This window comes from Haematobia irritans, chromosome 3 (genome assembly GCF_050003625.1).
Source record: "Haematobia irritans isolate KBUSLIRL chromosome 3, ASM5000362v1, whole genome shotgun sequence".
In the NCBI taxonomy this organism is placed as follows: domain Eukaryota; kingdom Metazoa; phylum Arthropoda; class Insecta; order Diptera; family Muscidae; genus Haematobia; species Haematobia irritans.
In genome coordinates, this window is record NC_134399.1 from 156,914,631 (window position 1) to 156,935,211 (window position 20,581).

Below are 20,581 nucleotides of genomic sequence, written 5' to 3' on the forward strand. Positions count from 1 at the left end.
TATTTACATATATAAAGTTCAGCCGGTCCGAATCTTTAATATCCACAACCATGAGTCAAATATAATAGTTTCCTTTGGAAAATCTTCCTCGTAGCGGTTTACATGAAAATACCGTGAAATCTCTCAAACTTGGGTACTCTGAAAAACGGACACATCTCAAAAGTGGAAAATTTCCGTGAGACGTTTGCCATATAATCACATTAAAATTAATCTCTCATAAGTGAATACCTCCCAAATGTGGACAAAACTTTTGGGAGGTTTCACTGTATATATAGAATTTCAAGTGGATTTTGTGACGGACATCCTCCTAAGCAAGCATATATACCAAACCATGGGCCCATGCACCATATCCGGCACACCTGTTTATGGATCTAAAAGAAAAGAAAATCGGATAAGAATTGGGGTGTCTAGACGCTGAAGAAGTGAAATCGGGAGATCAGTCTATATGGAGGCTATACCAAAAGCATGAACCAATTCACGCCATATTCGGTACACCTATTTACGGGCTTAAATACCTCTAGATTTTGAATTTTAAGCAAATCGGATAAAATTGGGATGTTTAGGTTAGGTTAGGTGTGATACCACAGTGGTGAACTTGTATCTTATCACTGAGTGCTGCACGATTCCATGTTAAGCTCAATGACAATGGACCTCCTTTTTATAGAGGCATTCCACATTGCAGTGAATCCACTTAGGGAAACTTTGAAACACTCAAAAATGTTACCAGCATTACTGAGGTGGGAAAAACCACCGCTGAAAAACTTTTCGATGTTCGTTAGAAGCAGGAATCGAACCCATGACTTTGTGTATGCAAGGCCAGCATGCTAACCATTGCACCACGGTGGCTGCCTAAAAACTAAAGAAGCCAAATCAGTAGATCAGGCTATATGTGGGCTATACCAAAACATGGACCGATTCACACTACACTTATGGTAGAACTAAAATATCTATCGATTTCCAATTTCAGGCAAATCGGATTAAAATTGTTCAAGAATATAAATAGCGAGATCGGGCACCTTTTGTATGACTATACTGCTTTATGTGTAAAGGTCAGTACTATGTTTGCTTTTCGCATTGAAATTTTCGCAGTTACTATAGTAAAGGGTGATTTGTTAAGAGCTTGATAACTTTTTAAAAAAAAAAACGCATAAAATTTGCAAAATCTCATCGGTTCTTTATTTGAAACGTTAGATTGGTCCATGACATTTACTTTTTGAAGATAATTTCATTTAAATGTTGACCGCGGCTGCGTCTTAGGTGGTCCATTCGGAAAGTCCAATTTTGGGCAACTTTTTCGAGCATTTCGGCCGGAATAGCCCGAATTTCTTCGGAAATGTTGTCTTCCAAAGCTGGAATAGTTGCTGGCTTATTTCTGTAGACTTTAGACTTGACGTAGCCCCACAAAAAATAGTCTAAAGGCGTCAAATCGCATGATCTTGGTGGCCAACTTACCGGTCCATTTCTTGAGATGAATTGTTCTCCGAAGTTTTCCCTCAAAATGGCCATAGAATCGCGAGCTGTGTGGCATGTAGCGCCATCTTGTTGAAACCACATGTCAACCAAGTTCAGTTCTTCCATTTTTGGCAACAAAAAGTTTGTTAGCATCGAACGATAGCGATCGCCATTCACCGTAACGTTGCGTCCAACAGCATCTTTGAAAAAATACGGTCCAATGATTCCACCAGCGTACAAACCACACCAAACAGTGCATTTTTCGGGATGCATGGGCAGTTCTTGAACGGCTTCTGGTTGCTCTTCACTCCAAATGCGGCAATTTTGCTTATTTACGTAGCCATTCAACCAGAAATGAGCCTCATCGCTGAACAAAATTTGTCGATAAAAAAGCGGATTTTCTGCCAACTTTTCTAGGGCCCATTCACTGAAAATTCGACGTTGTGGCTCGTTAGTAAGTCTATTCATGATGAAATGTCAAAGCATACTGAGCATCTTTCTCTTTGACACCATGTCTGAAATCCCACGTGATCCGTCAAATACTAATGCATGAAAATCCTAACCTCAAAAGAATCACCCTTTAAAACAGTTCAATATAAAGCAAATAAATTAATTCAATTGATGCGCAGTTTCTTGTTCCTCTAGATTTCGGTAAGACTTTACGAGAATATGTTTGTTTCCATTTATAATTTTGATTATTTACGGAAAAGTAATCGCAAAAATAAAGTAGTTTTCAACTCGAAAACCGAACATAGTACCCACCTTAAAGTGAGTACGTATTTTCGGGGCATATAACTTCCCGGCAAAAAAATTGGATATTGGTCCAAAGGAACAACTTTAAAAGCACTTCCCAAAGATCTTTATATTAACTACACCCTCAAAAAATCGCTTCTGTAAATATACCCCAAACACATTTTGCTTCAAGCATATATATTTTCAGGATTGGTCCAAACAAAATATTGTTTGTATTGTTCAAACATATTATGTTTCACCTTAGGGCATACACTGGTAGTAAAAATTTTAAGGAAATTTTCTTTGTGTGGGTATATTTTTAAGGCGCCAATTGGTTACTTCCATTATTTTACTTGCAGCATACTCTCTAGGTCTCTCTTTCTAAACACATATATGTTTATAGGCTATTTCTAAATTAATATATGTTTGCATCCAAGCATCCAAGCAGTTCTTTTAATTCAATTTTTTAGAACTCGTTTTTATATATTTTTAATAGGTAATTTTAACTTTTTTGTTTCGAATAGGTTAAAAATAGATTAAGAATTAATAAAATTGTATAAATTATTTAAATTTTGTCGAAAAAAATGGTATATCCATTCTAGAAAAAATGCGAATTTTTCCAAAATAATTGAGGTCAAACGTTTCAGACAAGCGTTAAAGTGCATTAAAAAATCATAAAAAATTCTTATTATTTGACTTTTGTCACAAAAATTATTTATTTTGCAAAATATCACAAAATTTTTTTAGTTCACATCTAAAACACTGAATTCGCATCACATCTAAAACACCTCAAAGTGGTGCAAATTCGGTACAGCGGTTATTGACTATGGCAACCACATGTTAAATTCGTCGCCTCTGCGCCAATTTGCACCCTTTCCGTATATAAAAACAACATTTCCACTACTTTTTTGGCGACGCTTTTTTTATGATGGGTTTAGATGTATTTTAGGAAAAATTGAATTAGTTCATGTGAAGAGTATAGTTGGGTGGATTCAACGTTAGAAACTGGAAATACCCAAATGTTATTTGTACTTTTAGGTATTACAATGATTAAGGGTATAGTCACACTAGTCCAATATTTTCCCAAAATGACTGTCAAAATTTTTTCCACAATCGCTTTCGAAACATCTGGGAATCGTTATTGAAAAACAATCTTATCGTGAGGTAACATAATATATCCAATATGAGCTATAAATGTTTGCTTATTTGGCCGTGGCGACGAATTCTTTTTTTATATCTGTCAAATATTTGCACTGCACCGAAAGTGAGATTGATATAGAGGTTTGCCACTAGAACCTATATGGAATATAAACGTTGCCAATTTATGGCATATATCGAATTTGAAGTGGGACGCATAAAAAAGAGACCTTTAGAAAACGTCGTACTTTAAATCTATACGTATGGGTGAACATTTAATAATTTTACCAAAATTACAACAATTAGGGCATTGAAGAACATGCCCAAGGAGTGTCACAAAAATGCCTCATGCTTTTCTGCACTTAAAGGAATTTTACTTGGGTACGAAAATTATGACCCTCGATAATTCAATGACTACTAATTTTTGCTTTAGCTTTGTGCTTCGCTTTTTGATATGAGATGACAAAATCGCATAATCGTATTACTCTTCATCACAGGGTTTGGATATAAAAATTGACAAATCTCGGAAACACGCATTGCTTTCGTAGTCTTAGAGGCATGCTTTGAGTACCTGACTTAAAATTAAATTTTCACTATGGTCTAGTTAAACAAAAAATTCCTGCGTACACTCCAAAAAAGTGAACCCTCTATTTCACTAAAGCCAATCTAACTTTATTTAAGTTCATGCTATTATTTTCTTTGGAGAAAGTATCCTTTACTCTAATAATTTTTTGCGTACGTTAGTTAAAAGAACTAAAACAAGTATATACAGCACTAAGTTCGGCCGGGCCGAATCTTAAATACCCACCACCATGAACCAAATATTAGGGTTTCCTTTGAAATTGGGAGGGCTTGAGGACTTGAGGACACTTCCCGAAGATAAATTTAAAGATTTCACCTATGAGGACTATATCAGATTCTGGATTTATAAGAACCATTTTTGTTTCAGTTTTTGAGGAATCATTAACATCTCTTGTAAGTGTGCAAGAAAATTATAAAATAACGTCTTGATTTGAAATATTACATCTGTAGAAGTAAAATCTGGAAAATGTACTTTGAGTTTCAAGCAATTTTCATGATCAGTGCGCCTTCTACACCCTCAAGAAGTGAAGTCGGTCTATATGGAGGCATTACCAAATGGACCGATAAAAACTTGATCCGATACACGTTTTTGTGAGCCTAAAATACCGAATATTTACAATTTCAGGCAAATCAGATAAAAGCTACCGTTTCTAGAAACCCAAGGAGTTAAATCGGGAGATCGTTCTTATGGGGGCTATACTAAAATATGGACCGATACTCACCGTTTTCGGCACACCTCTTTATGACCCGAAAATACCTATAGATTTCCAATTTCAGGCAAATAGGATAAAAACTTCGGATTCTAGAAGCCCAAGAAGTAAAATCGGGAAATCGGTCTATATGGGGGCTATACCAAAATATGGACCGATACTCACCATTTAGGGCACACCTCTTTATGGTCCTAAAATTCCTCTAGATTTCCAATTTCAGACAAATTGAATAAAAACTACGATTTCTATAAGCCCAAGGCCCAAATCGGGAAATCGGTCTATATGGGGGCTATACCAAAATATGGACCGATACTCACCATTTTCGGCACACCTCTTTATGGTCCTAAAATACCTCTAGATTTCCAATTTCAGACAAATTGAATAAAAACTACGATTTCTATAAGCCCAAGACCCCAAATCGGGAGGTCGTTTTATATGGGGACCATATAAAAACATGGACCGATGCTCACAATTTTTGGCACACGTATTTGTGGTCCTACAATACCTCTAGATTTCCAATTTCAGGTAAATTGAATAAAAACTTCGGTTTCTATAAGCCCAAGAAGTAAAATCGGGAGATCGGTCTATATGGGGACTATACCAAAATATGGACCGATACTCACAATTTTTGGCACACGTATTTGTGGTCCTACAATACCTCTAGATTTCCAATTTCAGGTAAATTGAATAAAAACTACGGTTTCTATAAGCCCAAGAAGTAAAATCGGGAGATCGGTCTATATAAGGGGTATACTAAAACATGGACCGATACTCACCATGTTTGGCACACCTCTTTATGGTCATAAAATACCTCTAGATTTCAAATTTCAGGCAAATTGGATAAAAACTACGATTTCTATAAGCCCAAGACCCCAAATCGGGAGGTCGGTTTATATGGGGACTATATCAAAACCTGGACCGATATAGCCCATCTTCGAACTTGACTTGCCTGCAGACAAAAGACGAGTTTGTGCAAAATTTCAGCACGATTGCTTCATTATTGAAGACTGTAGCGTGATTACAACAGACAGACAGACGGACATCGTTATATCGTCTTAGAATGTCTCCCTGATCAAGAATATATATACTTTATATAGTCGGAAATCGATATTTCGATGTGTTACAAACGGAATGACAAACTTATTATACCCCCGTCACCATTCTATGGTGGTGGGTATAAAAAACGGGAAAAAATTATACACATATGAAGCATAAAGATTTACTAAATTCGTAATTCTCACAAAATAGTTCATTATTTCTTTAAATGTGAAAATTTTATCACAAAAGCGCCCACCTTGAACTTAATATGGCACTAAAAACATTATTGCAATTTTGAACTCCAATTTTTTCCTTCAAACTAAAAATTTTCTTAAACAAGTGACAAAAAATTAATTATGTCTAACAAATTTTCTTGAATTTGTCGAAAAATATTTATTTATTTTTGTGATATCGGAGCGAAGTCAGCGTTTGTAATACTGTTTAGTTAACATTTTCTAAAATTAACCAAAACTTTTCTTCCTGGTGGGTTCCCTGTTTTTTTTTCAGTGTAAATTTCAGTTTTGAATGGTGTTATATTGTATGACAACACCAGCATGATAACGCCGAATTCAATTAAATCTTCATTAATCTTCTTCATAGTTAGTCTTCCCACCCTAAGGTATTTACTCCACATATGGTGTTTTGTTTTTGCTCAAAAGACATGGAGCAAATATTAACAATTTAAACAAAAACAAATGGCTTTGTGGGGGTAATGCTCCAATGGAAAATGCACTAAACACACACATAGCGCTGTATTTCACTATGGTAACGCACTGATAAGGCTGGCGAGGCTGGTGCGTGTGTAACTGGCAAATTTTGGATGTCTGGTGATGTCTGATGATGATGAGACATTTTTGAATTGACATTCATAAGGTCACAATACTCATCACTTCATACCTGTTTCAACTCCTTTTCGATTTCACCCGCTCTAATGACCAATGGACCACGTACGGCATATTCCATGGTAATGAAATTTGGATTAATGTTATCCAATTGTAAACATTTTGCGCTTCCCGACATTTTTGATTGATCTATGGCGGTGGTGCTAAGAGCGCGACAATACTTTGTTGATACCGAGGACAATTTACTACAGCGCGCGTTTAGGGTCTGAGCTGGACTGATTGCCGAAGAAATCTGGCGACGTTGAAGTTGCTGCTGCTGCTGTTGTTGTTGCTTATTGACATGAATCAACAACGATTTCCAACGACGAGATACTATTTGCTGTTTGGAAACGGCCGGCTCTCTCAGTGCACCAACAGTGGCGCGCTGGACAGCGGCAGCCGTATTGGAATTATTCAGTAATAGACGACTCATTGTTGAAATAACTAAAGCAGATGGTACTGGTGGTGGTGGTGGTGGTGATGGGTAAGTCGGTAGTTGATTGTGGTGTTTTTGTTTTGGTGGTGGTTGTTTTTTGTTGTTGCTTGGAAAGCTCTTACAATTGCTCTACTTGCTGTCGTTGTTACTGAAACTGGAAAGAGAACAAAGAGTATAAGTGAGAATAATTTTGTAGTTAATTTTAACAAGCGTAAATATGTACATACATATATTTATTTATGTACAAAGCATGGACCCGATATATGCACATAAATACATACATATATAATGAAGATACATACAACATACATTCATTTAATCTTCGATAAAAATGTATGATGGTTTTTTCCTTTATTGATTGATGGCTTATCAAAGCTGTCATAATTCCAAAATCTTTCTGTACATTTTTTAGTTTTTCCCCTATCAGTAGTTTTTATTTCGCCAAATGCGCCAAATATTTGCGAATTGAATGTGGGCATTTCGAATATTTGAAAGCTCTGAAAAACTTTTATGTGCTTTAATACTTTAGCGTAGGCATAAACCTTTCGTAAGTTGCACAATGGGCCAGAGCAAAGGTTTTTTTAGAGAAAAATATATGTCTATTTTTTATTTTCCTATCCTCTAGACACAGAAAAAATATTACCAATATATTTTTTTCAATTAAAAAGTTGATTGAAAACGTAATCAATTAAACTGATACAATGAATTAATCAAATTAAAAAATAAATCAATTAAGAAAATGATTGAAAATGTTTAGGTTATTGATTAAAATATTAATTATATTGAGTTTATATTGATTTATTGCATTTTGATTCAAGTCCAAAAAAAAAATAAAATTATAAATAGACATAAGAATGGTATAAACTCATACACAGAAAAAAATATCACCAAAATATTTCCAATTAAAAAGTTAATTGAAGTTGAAAATTTTTTCAATTAATAAATTAATTGATACAATTAACTTTTTAATCATTATAGAAACATTAAGTTAATTAAGTCAATGATTGAAAATTTTAAAATTTTTAATTAAATAATTAATTTATACAATTAACTTTTTAATCAAATTCGGAAGACTAATTCAGTTAAAAAAAGCGCTGATTTTTTTTTTAATTTTTAATTAAAAATGTATTTTAAACAATCATTTGTTAATCCAAATAAAAACTCTAAGCCAATTCAGAAAGTAATTAAAAATAGTTACCTTTTTAATTAATAAATTAATTGAGTTTTGCAATCAACATCAATTAAATTTTTAATTGAATCAATTAAAAAATTAATTGAAATTTGCTGAAAAAATCAATTAATTTTTTAATCAAGAATTTTTTCTATGCCCAATTAAAACTGTGATTGATACTATCATTTTCGTGATTGAAGACATTTCAGTTAAAAAATTAATTGGATCAATTAATTTAGTGATTGAATCAGAAAAAAATTTTTTGTGTGTAAGAACGTATAAACTGGTTTAAAATTACAAAAAAATGTTTAATCTAAAGAAAAAATAATTATAAATAAAATACGGTAAATATTTGAAAGCCCCAAATTAAAATATTAATTGAGTTTTGCGACTAAAAGCAATTACATTTTTAATTGAATTTAATTAAAAAAAAATGCCGAACAAAAAAATTAAATTTTTAATCAGGTCTACTTTTTACTTCTATCAAATCTATTTTTTATTTCGAATTATTTAGTGATTGATTCTATCATTATCGTGATTGAAACAATTTTTATTAAAAAATTAATTTTGATTGAATCAGAAAAAATTTTTTTCTGTACGTACAACGAAAAAAATATCACCAAAATATTTTCAATCAAAAAGTTGATTGAACTTGAAAACATATATGAATTTTCAGATCTTACTCTCTTTAAAGATAAATTAAAGCAATTTGGTATTGTCCATTAGTACTGAATTTATGTTAATTTAAGTTATTGCGTAGTCTGTAAGGATATGTATTCCATAGAATAAATAAATAAATAGATAAATAAAATTTTGACCGATTTAGGCCATATGTACAAGATGGCTTAATTATTGAAGGCAGTAGGTCGAGTTTTTAAAAATTTTAAAAGGCTGCAAGTCGAAAAGACAAGTTTTTCAAGTTTTCGAAAACTCGCAAAGTCTACTTCTAAAAATTAAACAAAAAAAAAACAAGTATATAAGGCCGTAAGTTCGGCCAGGCCGAAACTTATGTACCCTCCACCATGGATTGCGTAGAAACTTTTACTAAACTTTTACAATCGAATTACTTGGGCTGTGGTAACACTTGCCGATGGCAAGGTATCTTCAAGTAGAGGTGTGCGCGTGAGTGAAATTTCACTCACACTCTCGCACATTCAGTTATCACAATGGACTGAAGAGTCTAAGTGAGCCTGATACATCGGGCTGCCACATACCTAACCTCGCACACTCAGGTACATTCACGATATGAAAACCAGTACTCACGCACGAACTACTTTCAATGTCTCACGCACGATTCACGACAATTCACGTGACTCACGACAAATTCACGAGACTTACGATATTTTCCAACCGGGAATGAACAAAGGTAATAAAATTCATAAATAGAATATAGTTCGACAGCTAAATTAATTTCACTTAACATAAGACTAAGAATTAAATCTTGATTTTTTTTCGTGAGCGTGATTTTGCAGAAATTTTATTCACGCAAATTCACGAACCAATTTTATTTCTCACGCACAACACATTTGTTTCAGTCCCATTCACGCACATTCACGAGAATTGCATCAGATTTTGATCACGATTCACGTGATTCACGCGTGTCACGCGCACACGTCTTCAAGTTTTTTTAACATCCCAGCAAAAAAATATAGATGTTCTTCTAAAGGCACAACTTTAAAAGCACTTCCAAAAATGTTTTCAGTTCATTTGAGTCATTTTTTTTTATAACTCGCTTTTTTCACATTTTTAATGAGAAATTTAAATGTTTATTGTTTCAAAAAGGTTAAAAACAGATTAAAAATTAATAAAATAGTGCAAATTATTTAAATTTTGCCAAAAAAAAAATGCGAAATCCTTTCTAAGAAAATTGCGAATTTTTGAAAATATTCGATGTCAAGCGTTCCAGACAAGCGTTATAAAAAAATAAAAAAAATTAAAAATTATTTATTCGTCAAAATATCACCAAATTTCTTAATTCACATCCAAAACTCTGAGTTCGCATCACACCTTAAGAAGTGATGCAAATCCAGTGCAACGTCTGTTGAAATGGTGGACATCCGTCCTATGACAAGCCCATGTTAAAATCATCGCTTCTGCGCCAATTTTGCACCACTTCGGGATTCAAAAAGAACATTTTCACTACTTTTTTGGCGACGCTTTTTTGCTGGGATTGTCTTCTAAAGTTAGTCCATATGGGGTATATACAATTCAGTTCTAGATCGGTATATATAGGGGTGTCTATAAATAATTACGAGCCGATATGAACCACTGTTTGCGCGTTAATTCGAGGGCCAGAAGTGAAATATGGGGTCGATTTATATGGGGGTTAGATATAATTATGAACCGATATGGACCAATCTTTTGCATGGTTGTTGGAGGCTATATACAAACAAATAGTACTGAATTTCGACCTGATCTGATGAAACTTGCTCCTTCGCAAGCCAAATATAGGGATCGGTTTATATGAGAGCTATATATAATTATGGTCCGATGTGGACCAATGTTTGCACGGTTGTTAGAGGCCATATACAAACTATACGTACAAAATTTCAACAGAATAGGATGAATTGGCTTTTTCAAAATGATCTGGAGGTCAAATCTGCGGATCGTTTTATATGGGGGCTATATATAATTATGAACCGATGTTGACCAATTTTGTGCATGGTTGTCTATATACTAACACCACGTACCAAATTTCAATCGGATCGGATGAAATTTGCTCCTCCAAGAAGCTCCGGAGGTCAAGCCTGGGAATCGGTTTATATGGGGGCTATATATAATTATGGACCGATAGGAACCAATTTTTGCATGAATGTTAGAGGCCATATAGTAACTCCGTGTACCGAATTTCAACCGAATCGGATGGAATTTGCCCCTCAAAGAGGTTCCGGAGTTCAAATCTGGGAATGGGTTTATATGGGGCCTATATATAATTATGGACCGATATGGCTCAATTTTTGCATGAATGTTAGAAGCCATATAGTGACACCACGTTCCGAATTTCAACCGGATCGGATGAAATTTGCTTCTCCAGGAGGCTCCGGAGGTCAAATCTGGGGATCGGTTTATATGGGGGCTATATATAGTTATGGACCGATATGAAACAATTTTGGCCTGAATTATTTATTTATATATTTACAATCATAATAAATTATGAAAGGAGCTAACAACAAAGGTTTTCGACCTGTGTGGCCTGAATGTTATGGACCATATACTAACATCACGTATCAAATTTCAACTCTATCGGATGAAATTTGCTTCTCCAAGAGGCTTTGGAGGTCAAATCTGGGGATCGGTTTATATTGGGGCTATATATAATTATGGACCGATATGAACCAATTTTGGTCTGAATGTTAGGGATAATATACGAACATCACGTACCAAATTTTTTTTTATCAAAGAGTTTCCGGAGGGGCTATATATAATTATGGACCGACCTGGACCAATTTTTGCATGAATGTTAGAGGTCATATAGTAACATCACGTTCCGAATTTCAGCCGATTGACATTTCAAAGTCGCCTCTTCTAAGTTTTGAAAATGTCGAGAGCTCAAAAAGTAATCAAATACTGGACCTGATTATAATCGCTATTAAAGTCGAGAGTTGGTCCATGAGTATGAAATTTATCGTAAACGTGATCTGACTGTAGTAGGGTAAAACGAGTATAACATAAGGTTGTACTATATCAAAAACTGAATTGAAAACATAACGGCACCTATGTGGGACCGGTGCAGACTTTCTGCCTGACACATGTAGTGGAAGTGGGATATGACTTGTCTGGCTACATTCATGTCCAGCTTCATGTCTCCTGAGGAAAATTTCGTCACGTCATTGGGCTTTTAAAATTCTGTCTCCGTGGCCTTTTTAATTGTTTAACCGATATTATTTAAAAATATAAATTAAATAACACTGAAATAGTATTATTTTCTTCAGTGTGCTTAATCCCAGCTTAGAGTCCACCACCTACTATATGTTTGTGTTATAATTTTTCCAGAGGTTTTGAAAAATCCAAATCAATACTTAAGTGAAAACCAGAATAGGGAATCTAAATGTTACGGATGAACTATAGTGTCATTGTTTGTTATTGAAATATGGGTCCATTGTCTGGGGCAAGGCGACGAAGCGCACCTAACTTGAGCTAAATTGATAAGAAATTTATATACGTATGACATGAATCAAAGTTTAATAAGGAAGATTTTTTTTAAATAAGCTAGCTAATTTTCTTAATCACTTTGGGAACACACGTTACATATATAACACATATACTAGGGAATCATATTTAAATGATTTCGATGGGCTTAAAAGTCAATTTTGTGACTACTGCTAATTTATAATCAATTAACATATTTTAATGAAAACCTAAGTTAGGTAAGGTGTGACTTAGGTAAGATTTTTGTTGTCTGTTGACACAAGCACTCTAGCACACTTATCATTGCTATCTCATCCTCCAGCGGTTAGTAGTTAACAGGATGATACTCAACCGCATAATTTGTACTTCTATAGAAAATGTTGTCAAAATTTGTACATCTATAGAAAATGTTGTCAAAATTTTTACTTCTATCGAAAATTTTGTAAAAATGTTTACTTATATAGAAAATTTTATAAAAATTTAACTTCAAAAGAAAATTATGTCAAAATAGTATTTTTATAGAAAATGTTGTCAAAATTTGTACTTCTAAAGAAAATGTTGTCAAAAATTTTACTTCTATAGAAAATGTGGTCAACATTTAATTAACTTCTGTAGAAAATTTTGCCAAAATTTTTACTTCTGTATACAATTTAGTCAAAATTTAACATTTTTAGATACTTTTGTCCAAATTTATACTTTTACAGAAAGTTTTGCCAACATTTTATTTTCATAGAAAATTTTGTCAACAATTTTACTTGTGCAGGAAATTTTGTCAAAATTTTTACTTCTACAGAAAGTTTTGTCAAAACATTATTTCGTTAGAAACTTTTGTCAAAATTTTATCTTTATAGACAATTTTGTCAAAATTTTATTTCTATAGAAACTTTTGTCAAAATTTTATCTTTATAGAAAATTTTGTCAAAATTTTATTTCTATAGAAAATGTTGTCAAAATTTAACTTCTAAAGAAAATTTTGCCAGAATTTTATTTTTATAGCAAATTCTGTCGAAATTGAACTTCTATAGAAAATGTTGTCAACACTTAATTAACTTCTGTAGAAAATTTTGCCAAAGTTTTTACTTCTATAGAAAATTTTGTCAAAATTTAACTTCTAAAGAAAATTTTGTCAAAATTGAACTTTTAACGAAAATTTTGTCAAAATTTTATTTCCATAGAAAATGTTGACAAATTTAACTTCTACAGAAAATTTTGTCAAAATTTTTAGTACTTCAATTTTAAAATGTTGTCAAAATTCGTTTTGTTTGTTATTGTTGGTTTCTCTTCAATCATTATAGTTGTTTTTGATCTCAGCTTAAAACCATGCATTGACTAAACTACAAGTGTAGCTTAACCAACAGAGGAAAAGTATGCTTGTCAAATTTATTTGGGCAAAGCCCTATAGACTGCAAGATGGTTGGATGTACAGCTGTTTCAGAATTACCACATTCCTCATCAGCATCCTCTACTTGCAGCAAAACTATCAACCAATTATCATAATAAATTCGGGTAATTCACTCAACCCAAAGTGAACTACACTTGAACCTTCCGAAAAAAGGTTTGATAGTCGGCTACTGCCTAAACAAATTTGCAAGCATATCTCTTTTCCTTTCCCAAACTCAAATCATCGATTTGAATGTAGTTGGCTGGGTTTGTTTTTGAGCGTGCTTCCTCTATCTTCATTCGTTTTGTTTGTTATTGTTGGTTTCTCTTCAATCTTCAGCTTAAAACCATGCATTGACTAAACTACAACCATCTTGCAGTCTATAGGTAGTTTAGTCAATGCATGGTTTTAAGCTTTTGTCAAAATGTAACATTTTAAGAAACTTTTTGTCAAAATGTTATTTTAATAGAAAATTTTGTCGAAATTTTATTTCTATAGAAAATGTTGACAAATGTAAACTTCTTCAGAAAAATTTGTCAAAATTTTCACTTCTGTAGAAAATTTTGTCGAAATTGTCATTTCTATAGAAAATTTTTTTGAAATTTTGTCAAAATTGAACTTCTAAAGAAAATTTTGTCAAAATTTTATGTCTACACAGAAAAAAAATATCACCAAAATATTTCCAATTAAAAAGTTAATTGAAGTTGAAAATTTTTTCAATTAATAAATTAATTGATACAATTAACTTTTTAATCATGATAGCAACATTAAGTTAATTAAGTCAATGATTGAAATTTTTAAAATGTTTAATTAAAAAATTAATTGATACAATTAACTTTTTAATCAAATTCGGAAGACTAATTCAGTTAAAAAAAGTGCTGATTTTTTTTTACTTTTTTAATTAAAAATGTATTTCAAACAATCATTTGTAAATCCAAATAAAAACTCTAAGCCAATCTAACTAAGTAATTAAAATTAGTTACCTTTTTTAATTAATAAATTAATTGCGTTTTGCAATCAACATCAATTAAATTTTTAATTGAATCAATTAAAAAATTAATTGAATTTTGCTGAAAAAATCAATTAATTTTTTAATCAAGAATTTTTTCTATGCCCAATTAAAACTGTGATTGATACTATCATTTTCGTGATTGAAGACATTTCAATTAAAAAATTAATTGGATCAATTAATTTGGTGATTGAATCAGAGAAAAAATTTTTTGTGTGTATAGAAAATGTTTCAAAACTAAACTTCAAATAGTCAAAACTTTTACTTCTGTAGAAAATTTTTATTTCTATAGAATATTTTGTTGAAAATTAACTTTTTTTGAAACTTCTGTCAAATTTTTTACTTCTATAGACAATTTTATTTCCCCAGCAAAAAAAGCGTCGCCAAAAAAGTAGTGAAAATTTAATTTTTGGATCCGGAAGTGGTGCAAAATTGGCGCAGAAGCGATGAATTTAACATGGGCTTGTCATAGGACGGATGTCCACCATTTCAATAGCCGTTGCACTGAATTTGCATCACTTCTTACGGTGTGAGTCGAATTCAGTGTTTTGGATGTGAATTAAGAAATTTTGTGATATTTTGACAAATAAATAATAAAAAATTTTTTATATGATTTTTAATGCGTTATAACGCTTGTCTGGAACGTTTGTTCTCAAATATTTTCAACAATTTTCAATTTTCCTAGAAAGGATTTAGAATTTCTTTTCGACAAAATTTTAATAATTTGTACCATTTTATTAATTCTTAATCTGTTTTTAACGCATTTGAAATAAAAAATGTTTAAATATCCTATTAAAAATATGAAACAACGAGTTATAAAAAAATTGACTCAATTAAAGTTCCTCTACTGTTAAAATAAAGAACATCTTTGGGAGGTCATTTTTGGAAGTGCTTTTAAAGTGGTGCCTTTAGAAGTACTTCCAATTTTTTTTGTAAAGATCTTTAAAAACTTTGCTCAAATTTTTATTTCTATGGAAAATTTTCTCAATTTTTTTTCTATAGAAAATTGAGTTGGAGAGAAATATTTAATAAATCTACCAAAACTTCAAATATTCTACCAAAGAGTAAAAAATGTACCATTTTTGGTACAGTTCTAACAACTGTAGCAATCCTGATTGCAACTCGATATTTCTTTAAGGATCCATCGTGCCTGCCCGCTTTGCATACAGACAGTCGTGGATTCAATGTCAGTTTCAACCGAGCACCAAAAAGTTATACAGAGGTTGACTTGGCTATAACAAGGAGGTTCCTTGTAATATATATAATCGGGTACAACTCATCGATAGGAGAGGACATCTATCTTATGGTGCGCCTAAAATAATGTACTGCCACTATACTTAATCAAACCTATGAATCTCTCACATCGTTCCCCTGACTACCTCCTTAAAACTAATAAATATTTGTATTTTTTCACTCATACAAAATTTATACAAATGTACTTTATGTAGAACTGTTTATGATTAATAAATAAATTGTGTGTTTATTGAAATCCTTCAATGGTTATAAATTTGCAGAGTATTCCCTAGCAAATGACTTTTCAATTGTTAGAGCCTATGTAGAACATAGAGACAAATAAGAATGTTTTCCACACCCGTAAAACAACGCAAGATAGAAAACCTTCATTAGTTGTGTTTCGATTCATGAGAATGAGTTCTGCTACCGAATACAACTGGTGATAAATTTCAACGTCGAACCATTTGCAATAAATAAAGTATGAATAGATTAGATATCAGAAACATATGTATAATCACACTACAATCACATTCAGTTAGTGATGGTTTCTTAATGGTTTTTTATTAATGGTTTTTTATATTTCTTTGAATAGTTTTTTTTTATGACGTATGTATTTGATGAGATTTCTTTTTATACAATTTTCTTATTTTCTTTATCGCATGTAATTGGTAGCTGATATACATTGAATAAGTGTAGTACTGTTTGGATATAAAAAAAAAATACTTTATTTATTATTAAAATACAACCTGATTAAATAATTAATATTAATAATTAAAGTTTACAATTACAATGTATGTTTTCTTATGTTATATGGAACGAATAATAATATTCCCAAAAAGTGGTACATAAAGTGTATCATACTAAATATTTGCAAATTCATTTAAACATGTGACACACATTTTCATATCCGACCGTACCCTTTAAAATAAGAATGGCTGTAAATACGTTCTAAGGTATTTTTCAACGAATATGACAAATATTAGTTTTTGTTCAAAGCTTGTAACATAATCCCTGGCAGCATTTCATAGTTCGGTGGGGATAAAATCTCTACCATAGATATTTAAGTGACACTATAACAATCGCCAACTGTGATGGGGAAATGTACAAAAAAAAGAAAACATTAAAGTATTTTGTCATCACTATTGTTAGAAGATCCATTTTGATATTTTTGAAACGACAAGAGTAAGTAGCATATCAATGTTTGATTTTATCCCCATCGATGCCACAGACTCATAAGTGGCACTACAACAAACGCCAACTGTGATGGGTAAATGTACCAAAAAGTACGTAATATACATGAAAGTATTTTGCCATCACTATTGTTGGAAGAGCCATGTGATATTTTTTTCAGATATTTTTCCAGACATGCTGCCTCGATAAAGGATAAACACATTGGCAGACGCGGGTACACTAGTACAATATAGCAGAATTGCAACTTATAACTCAACATCATTCCTTTATTAATGTAAAACTTATGTATTCAATGTGGTTTTATTCGTATAAATGTTATACATGAAAAAAATTAAATTTTTTTATTGAAATTAATAAACATCTTTTACTTGATCATAATGATTGTTTTACAATTCTATTAAAAATCGCTTTGTTTTACACTTTGAAGGGCTTCTTTCTAAATTTTCTAATCGCACTCAAGAAATGTTTTAATATGTTATAGTAACCGATGAGTTATGGATATCGTATACGACTGTTTTCGACGTGGGGGGATTCTCAGAAGTGCCGTCAAATTAAAAAATGTTGAAGGGCAGTTTCTCTTCGCAAAAAAATACTTTTGTTCAAATATGAATTCATTTGTAAATCGTCTGGTATATCATAAATGTGCAAAATGCAAAATTGTAAAAGCGAAAACGCATGAGAACTTACTGATCCAAAGAATGAAGCCGGCCCAATTTTGTAGGCGGCGACAGACAATAAATATTTATCTTACACACAAAAAAAATTTTTGCTGGTTCAATCACGAAATTAATTGATCCAATTAATTTTTTAATTGAAATGTCTTCAATCACAGAAATGATAGTATCAATTAAAAAATTAATTGATACTATTAATTTTTGTGATTGATTTTTGTTTCAATTAAAAAATTTGTTGAAACAATTAAATTTTTAATTGAATATTTTTTTAAACTCAATTAATACTTTAATTTGAAATTTTTTTCGTGAAATTTTTTTCTGTGTAGGCCGCGGCGGCTTGTCGGCTAACCCGATATAAATTTGTCTATTCGGCGGCGGATAATTATCCATTATAAAAACAATTTGAAGTTATTCGAATGGTAATGAGATTATTTGTACAACCAATCTATTAAAATTTTGTTGATTGTGGGTGCACTGGAAAAAACATTGACCTAATATGCAAAATTATGCAACGTAAATTTTATGCCACGAAATTTACACAATATTAAGGACAAATTTCTTAAAAAAAGAAAATTTTAATTAAAAGAAAGTTTATAATCTTTGATTTAAAAATTTCCTTCTTTACGTTTTGGACACATTCGCGACTCTCAGCCAATGTTGCATTTCTTTGAAGTAAGGCAAATTTTCCTTAAAGTAAAGAAAAACATTTTTCATTTAAAGAAATAATATTTAAATTGATTGATATGCTGGATCTTTGGATTAAAAATAAAAAAGCTTCAAATATAGACTAAGACTTATATGAAGGATTTTGCATTTTAGGTTTAAAGTGTTTTTGAAATTAACAAAATATTTTTTATGTTTACACGTATAATTTTGTTAATATATCACAAAAAGAAAGAAATTTTATAGATCAAGTCTGTATCCTAATTTTGATTTTATAGAGCCTAGGTTAGGTTAGGTTATGTGGCAGCCCGATGTATCAGGCTCACTTAGACTATTCAGTCCATTGTGATACCACAGTGGTGAACTTCTCTCTTATCACTGAGTGCTGCCCGATTCCATGTTAAGCTCAATGACAAGGGACCTCCTTTTTATAGCCGAGTCCGAACGGCGTTCCACATTCCAGTGAAACCACTTAGAGAAGCTTTGAAACCCTCAGAAATGTCACCAGCATTACTGAGGTGGGATAATCCACCGCCGAAAAACTTTTTGGTGTTCGGTCGTAGCAGGAATCGAACCCACGACCTTGTGTATGCAAGGCGGGCATGCTAACCATTGCACCACGGTGGCTCCCTTTATAGAGCCTAGATTTAAAGGCAGATAACTCCCAAAAACTATCTTTATTTTAAAGAAGCCGAATCTTAGGCTCCGACTCAATAACAAAATCCTTAAGGAAAGGTAAAAATCTTTTGATCCAAATAAACTTCTTTATTTGAGTGTGGGAAGCTCAAAATGTTGCCAGAATGAATCGATGAGTCGGCCGTGTCTAAAATCGGCGGCTTCATTTAATCATTCTTAATCTTGGGAACTGTAAAAAGCGAATTTTGCCTTGGTGAAATATTATGGATAGAAGACCAGTGCAACCATGTTTTCAATGGCTCATTTAAATGTTTCATTCAGTTATAATGGGGAATATCCCTTTTTGTATCTCCTCTTTTATGCAAACACCATCTTTAACTATCTACACACAAACAATTTTTTCTGATTCAATCACGAAATTAATTGATCCAATTAATTTTTTAATCGATCATAGTTTTAGTTGGACATTAGAAAAATACTTAGGAAATTCCAATTAAATTTTTAATTGATTCAATTAAAAATTTATTTGATGTTGATTGTAAAACTCAGTTAATTTTTAATTAAAAACGTAAATATTTTCTAAATGTTTTCCATGGGATTAAGATATCAGACCTAAGGTTGTTTTTCGCAAATAAAACTAACTATTTCAATTACTTTTTTAATTTGCTTAAAAAATTGATTGTTTGGAATAAATTTTTAGTTAAGAATTAAAAAAAACCATCACTTTTTTAATTGACTTACCCCCATTTTCAAGAAGCTCCGTTAGTGTTACGTTAGCTAACGAACTTTTAAACCGCTCTATGAGCATATCTGCCATCTTTCCTATATATTCCATATTGCACTTAGGAACTTAACAGTTGAAAATTGTTCAGTTAAAGTTAACGGGAAAGAAGATATTTGCAATTTAATTTCTGTTAACTGGCAGTTAAAGCCTAACGGAGCTACATGAAAACGGCCGTTACCCCCATTTTCATGAAGCTCCGTTAGTGCTACGTTATCTAACGAACTTTTAAACCGTGATATCTACATATCTGTCATCTTGCGTATATATTCCATATGCCAGTTAGAAACTTAACTGCTGAAAATTTTTCAGTTAAAGTTAACCGGAGAAAAGATATTTCCATTTTTCTTTCTGTTAACTGCCAGTTAAAGACTAACGGAGCTATATGAAAATGGCCGTTAGTCTTTTGAATTTGACTAAAAAGTTAATTGTATCAATTAATTTTTATACCCTAACCACATAGTGGTCAGGGTATAATAAGTTTGATCGGCCAAAAAATGTGCCTACCAGAAATATTGATTTTAGACCCCATAAAATATATACCAATCGACTCAGAATCACCTCCTGAGTCGATCTAGCGCTTGGTGTCCGTCCGTCCGTCTGTCTGTCTGTCCATGTATTTGTTGTTCACAGGATTCTGGTCGCAATTATTAACCGATTTTGATGAATTTTGGTACAGGGAGTTTTTTGGGCACAAGGACGATATAGATATATAGATATAGATATAGCTCCCATATATATGTATC

The 20,581-nt window shown here is 32.1% G+C and overlaps 1 protein-coding gene across 2 annotated transcripts in view; it reads right to left on the minus strand.

Moving 5' to 3' along the window:
- Positions 1–20,581, minus strand: part of LOC142231560 (alanine aminotransferase 1) — a 63,953-nt gene that overhangs the window by 28,518 nt on the left and 14,854 nt on the right. For both annotated transcript variants that reach the window (XM_075302196.1, XM_075302197.1), the window contains exon 2: positions 6,549–7,122. In XM_075302196.1, coding sequence (XP_075158311.1) covers positions 6,549–6,965 — 417 coding nt within the window. In that variant the 5' untranslated portion in view covers positions 6,966–7,122. The remainder of the gene's footprint in view (positions 1–6,548; positions 7,123–20,581) is intronic.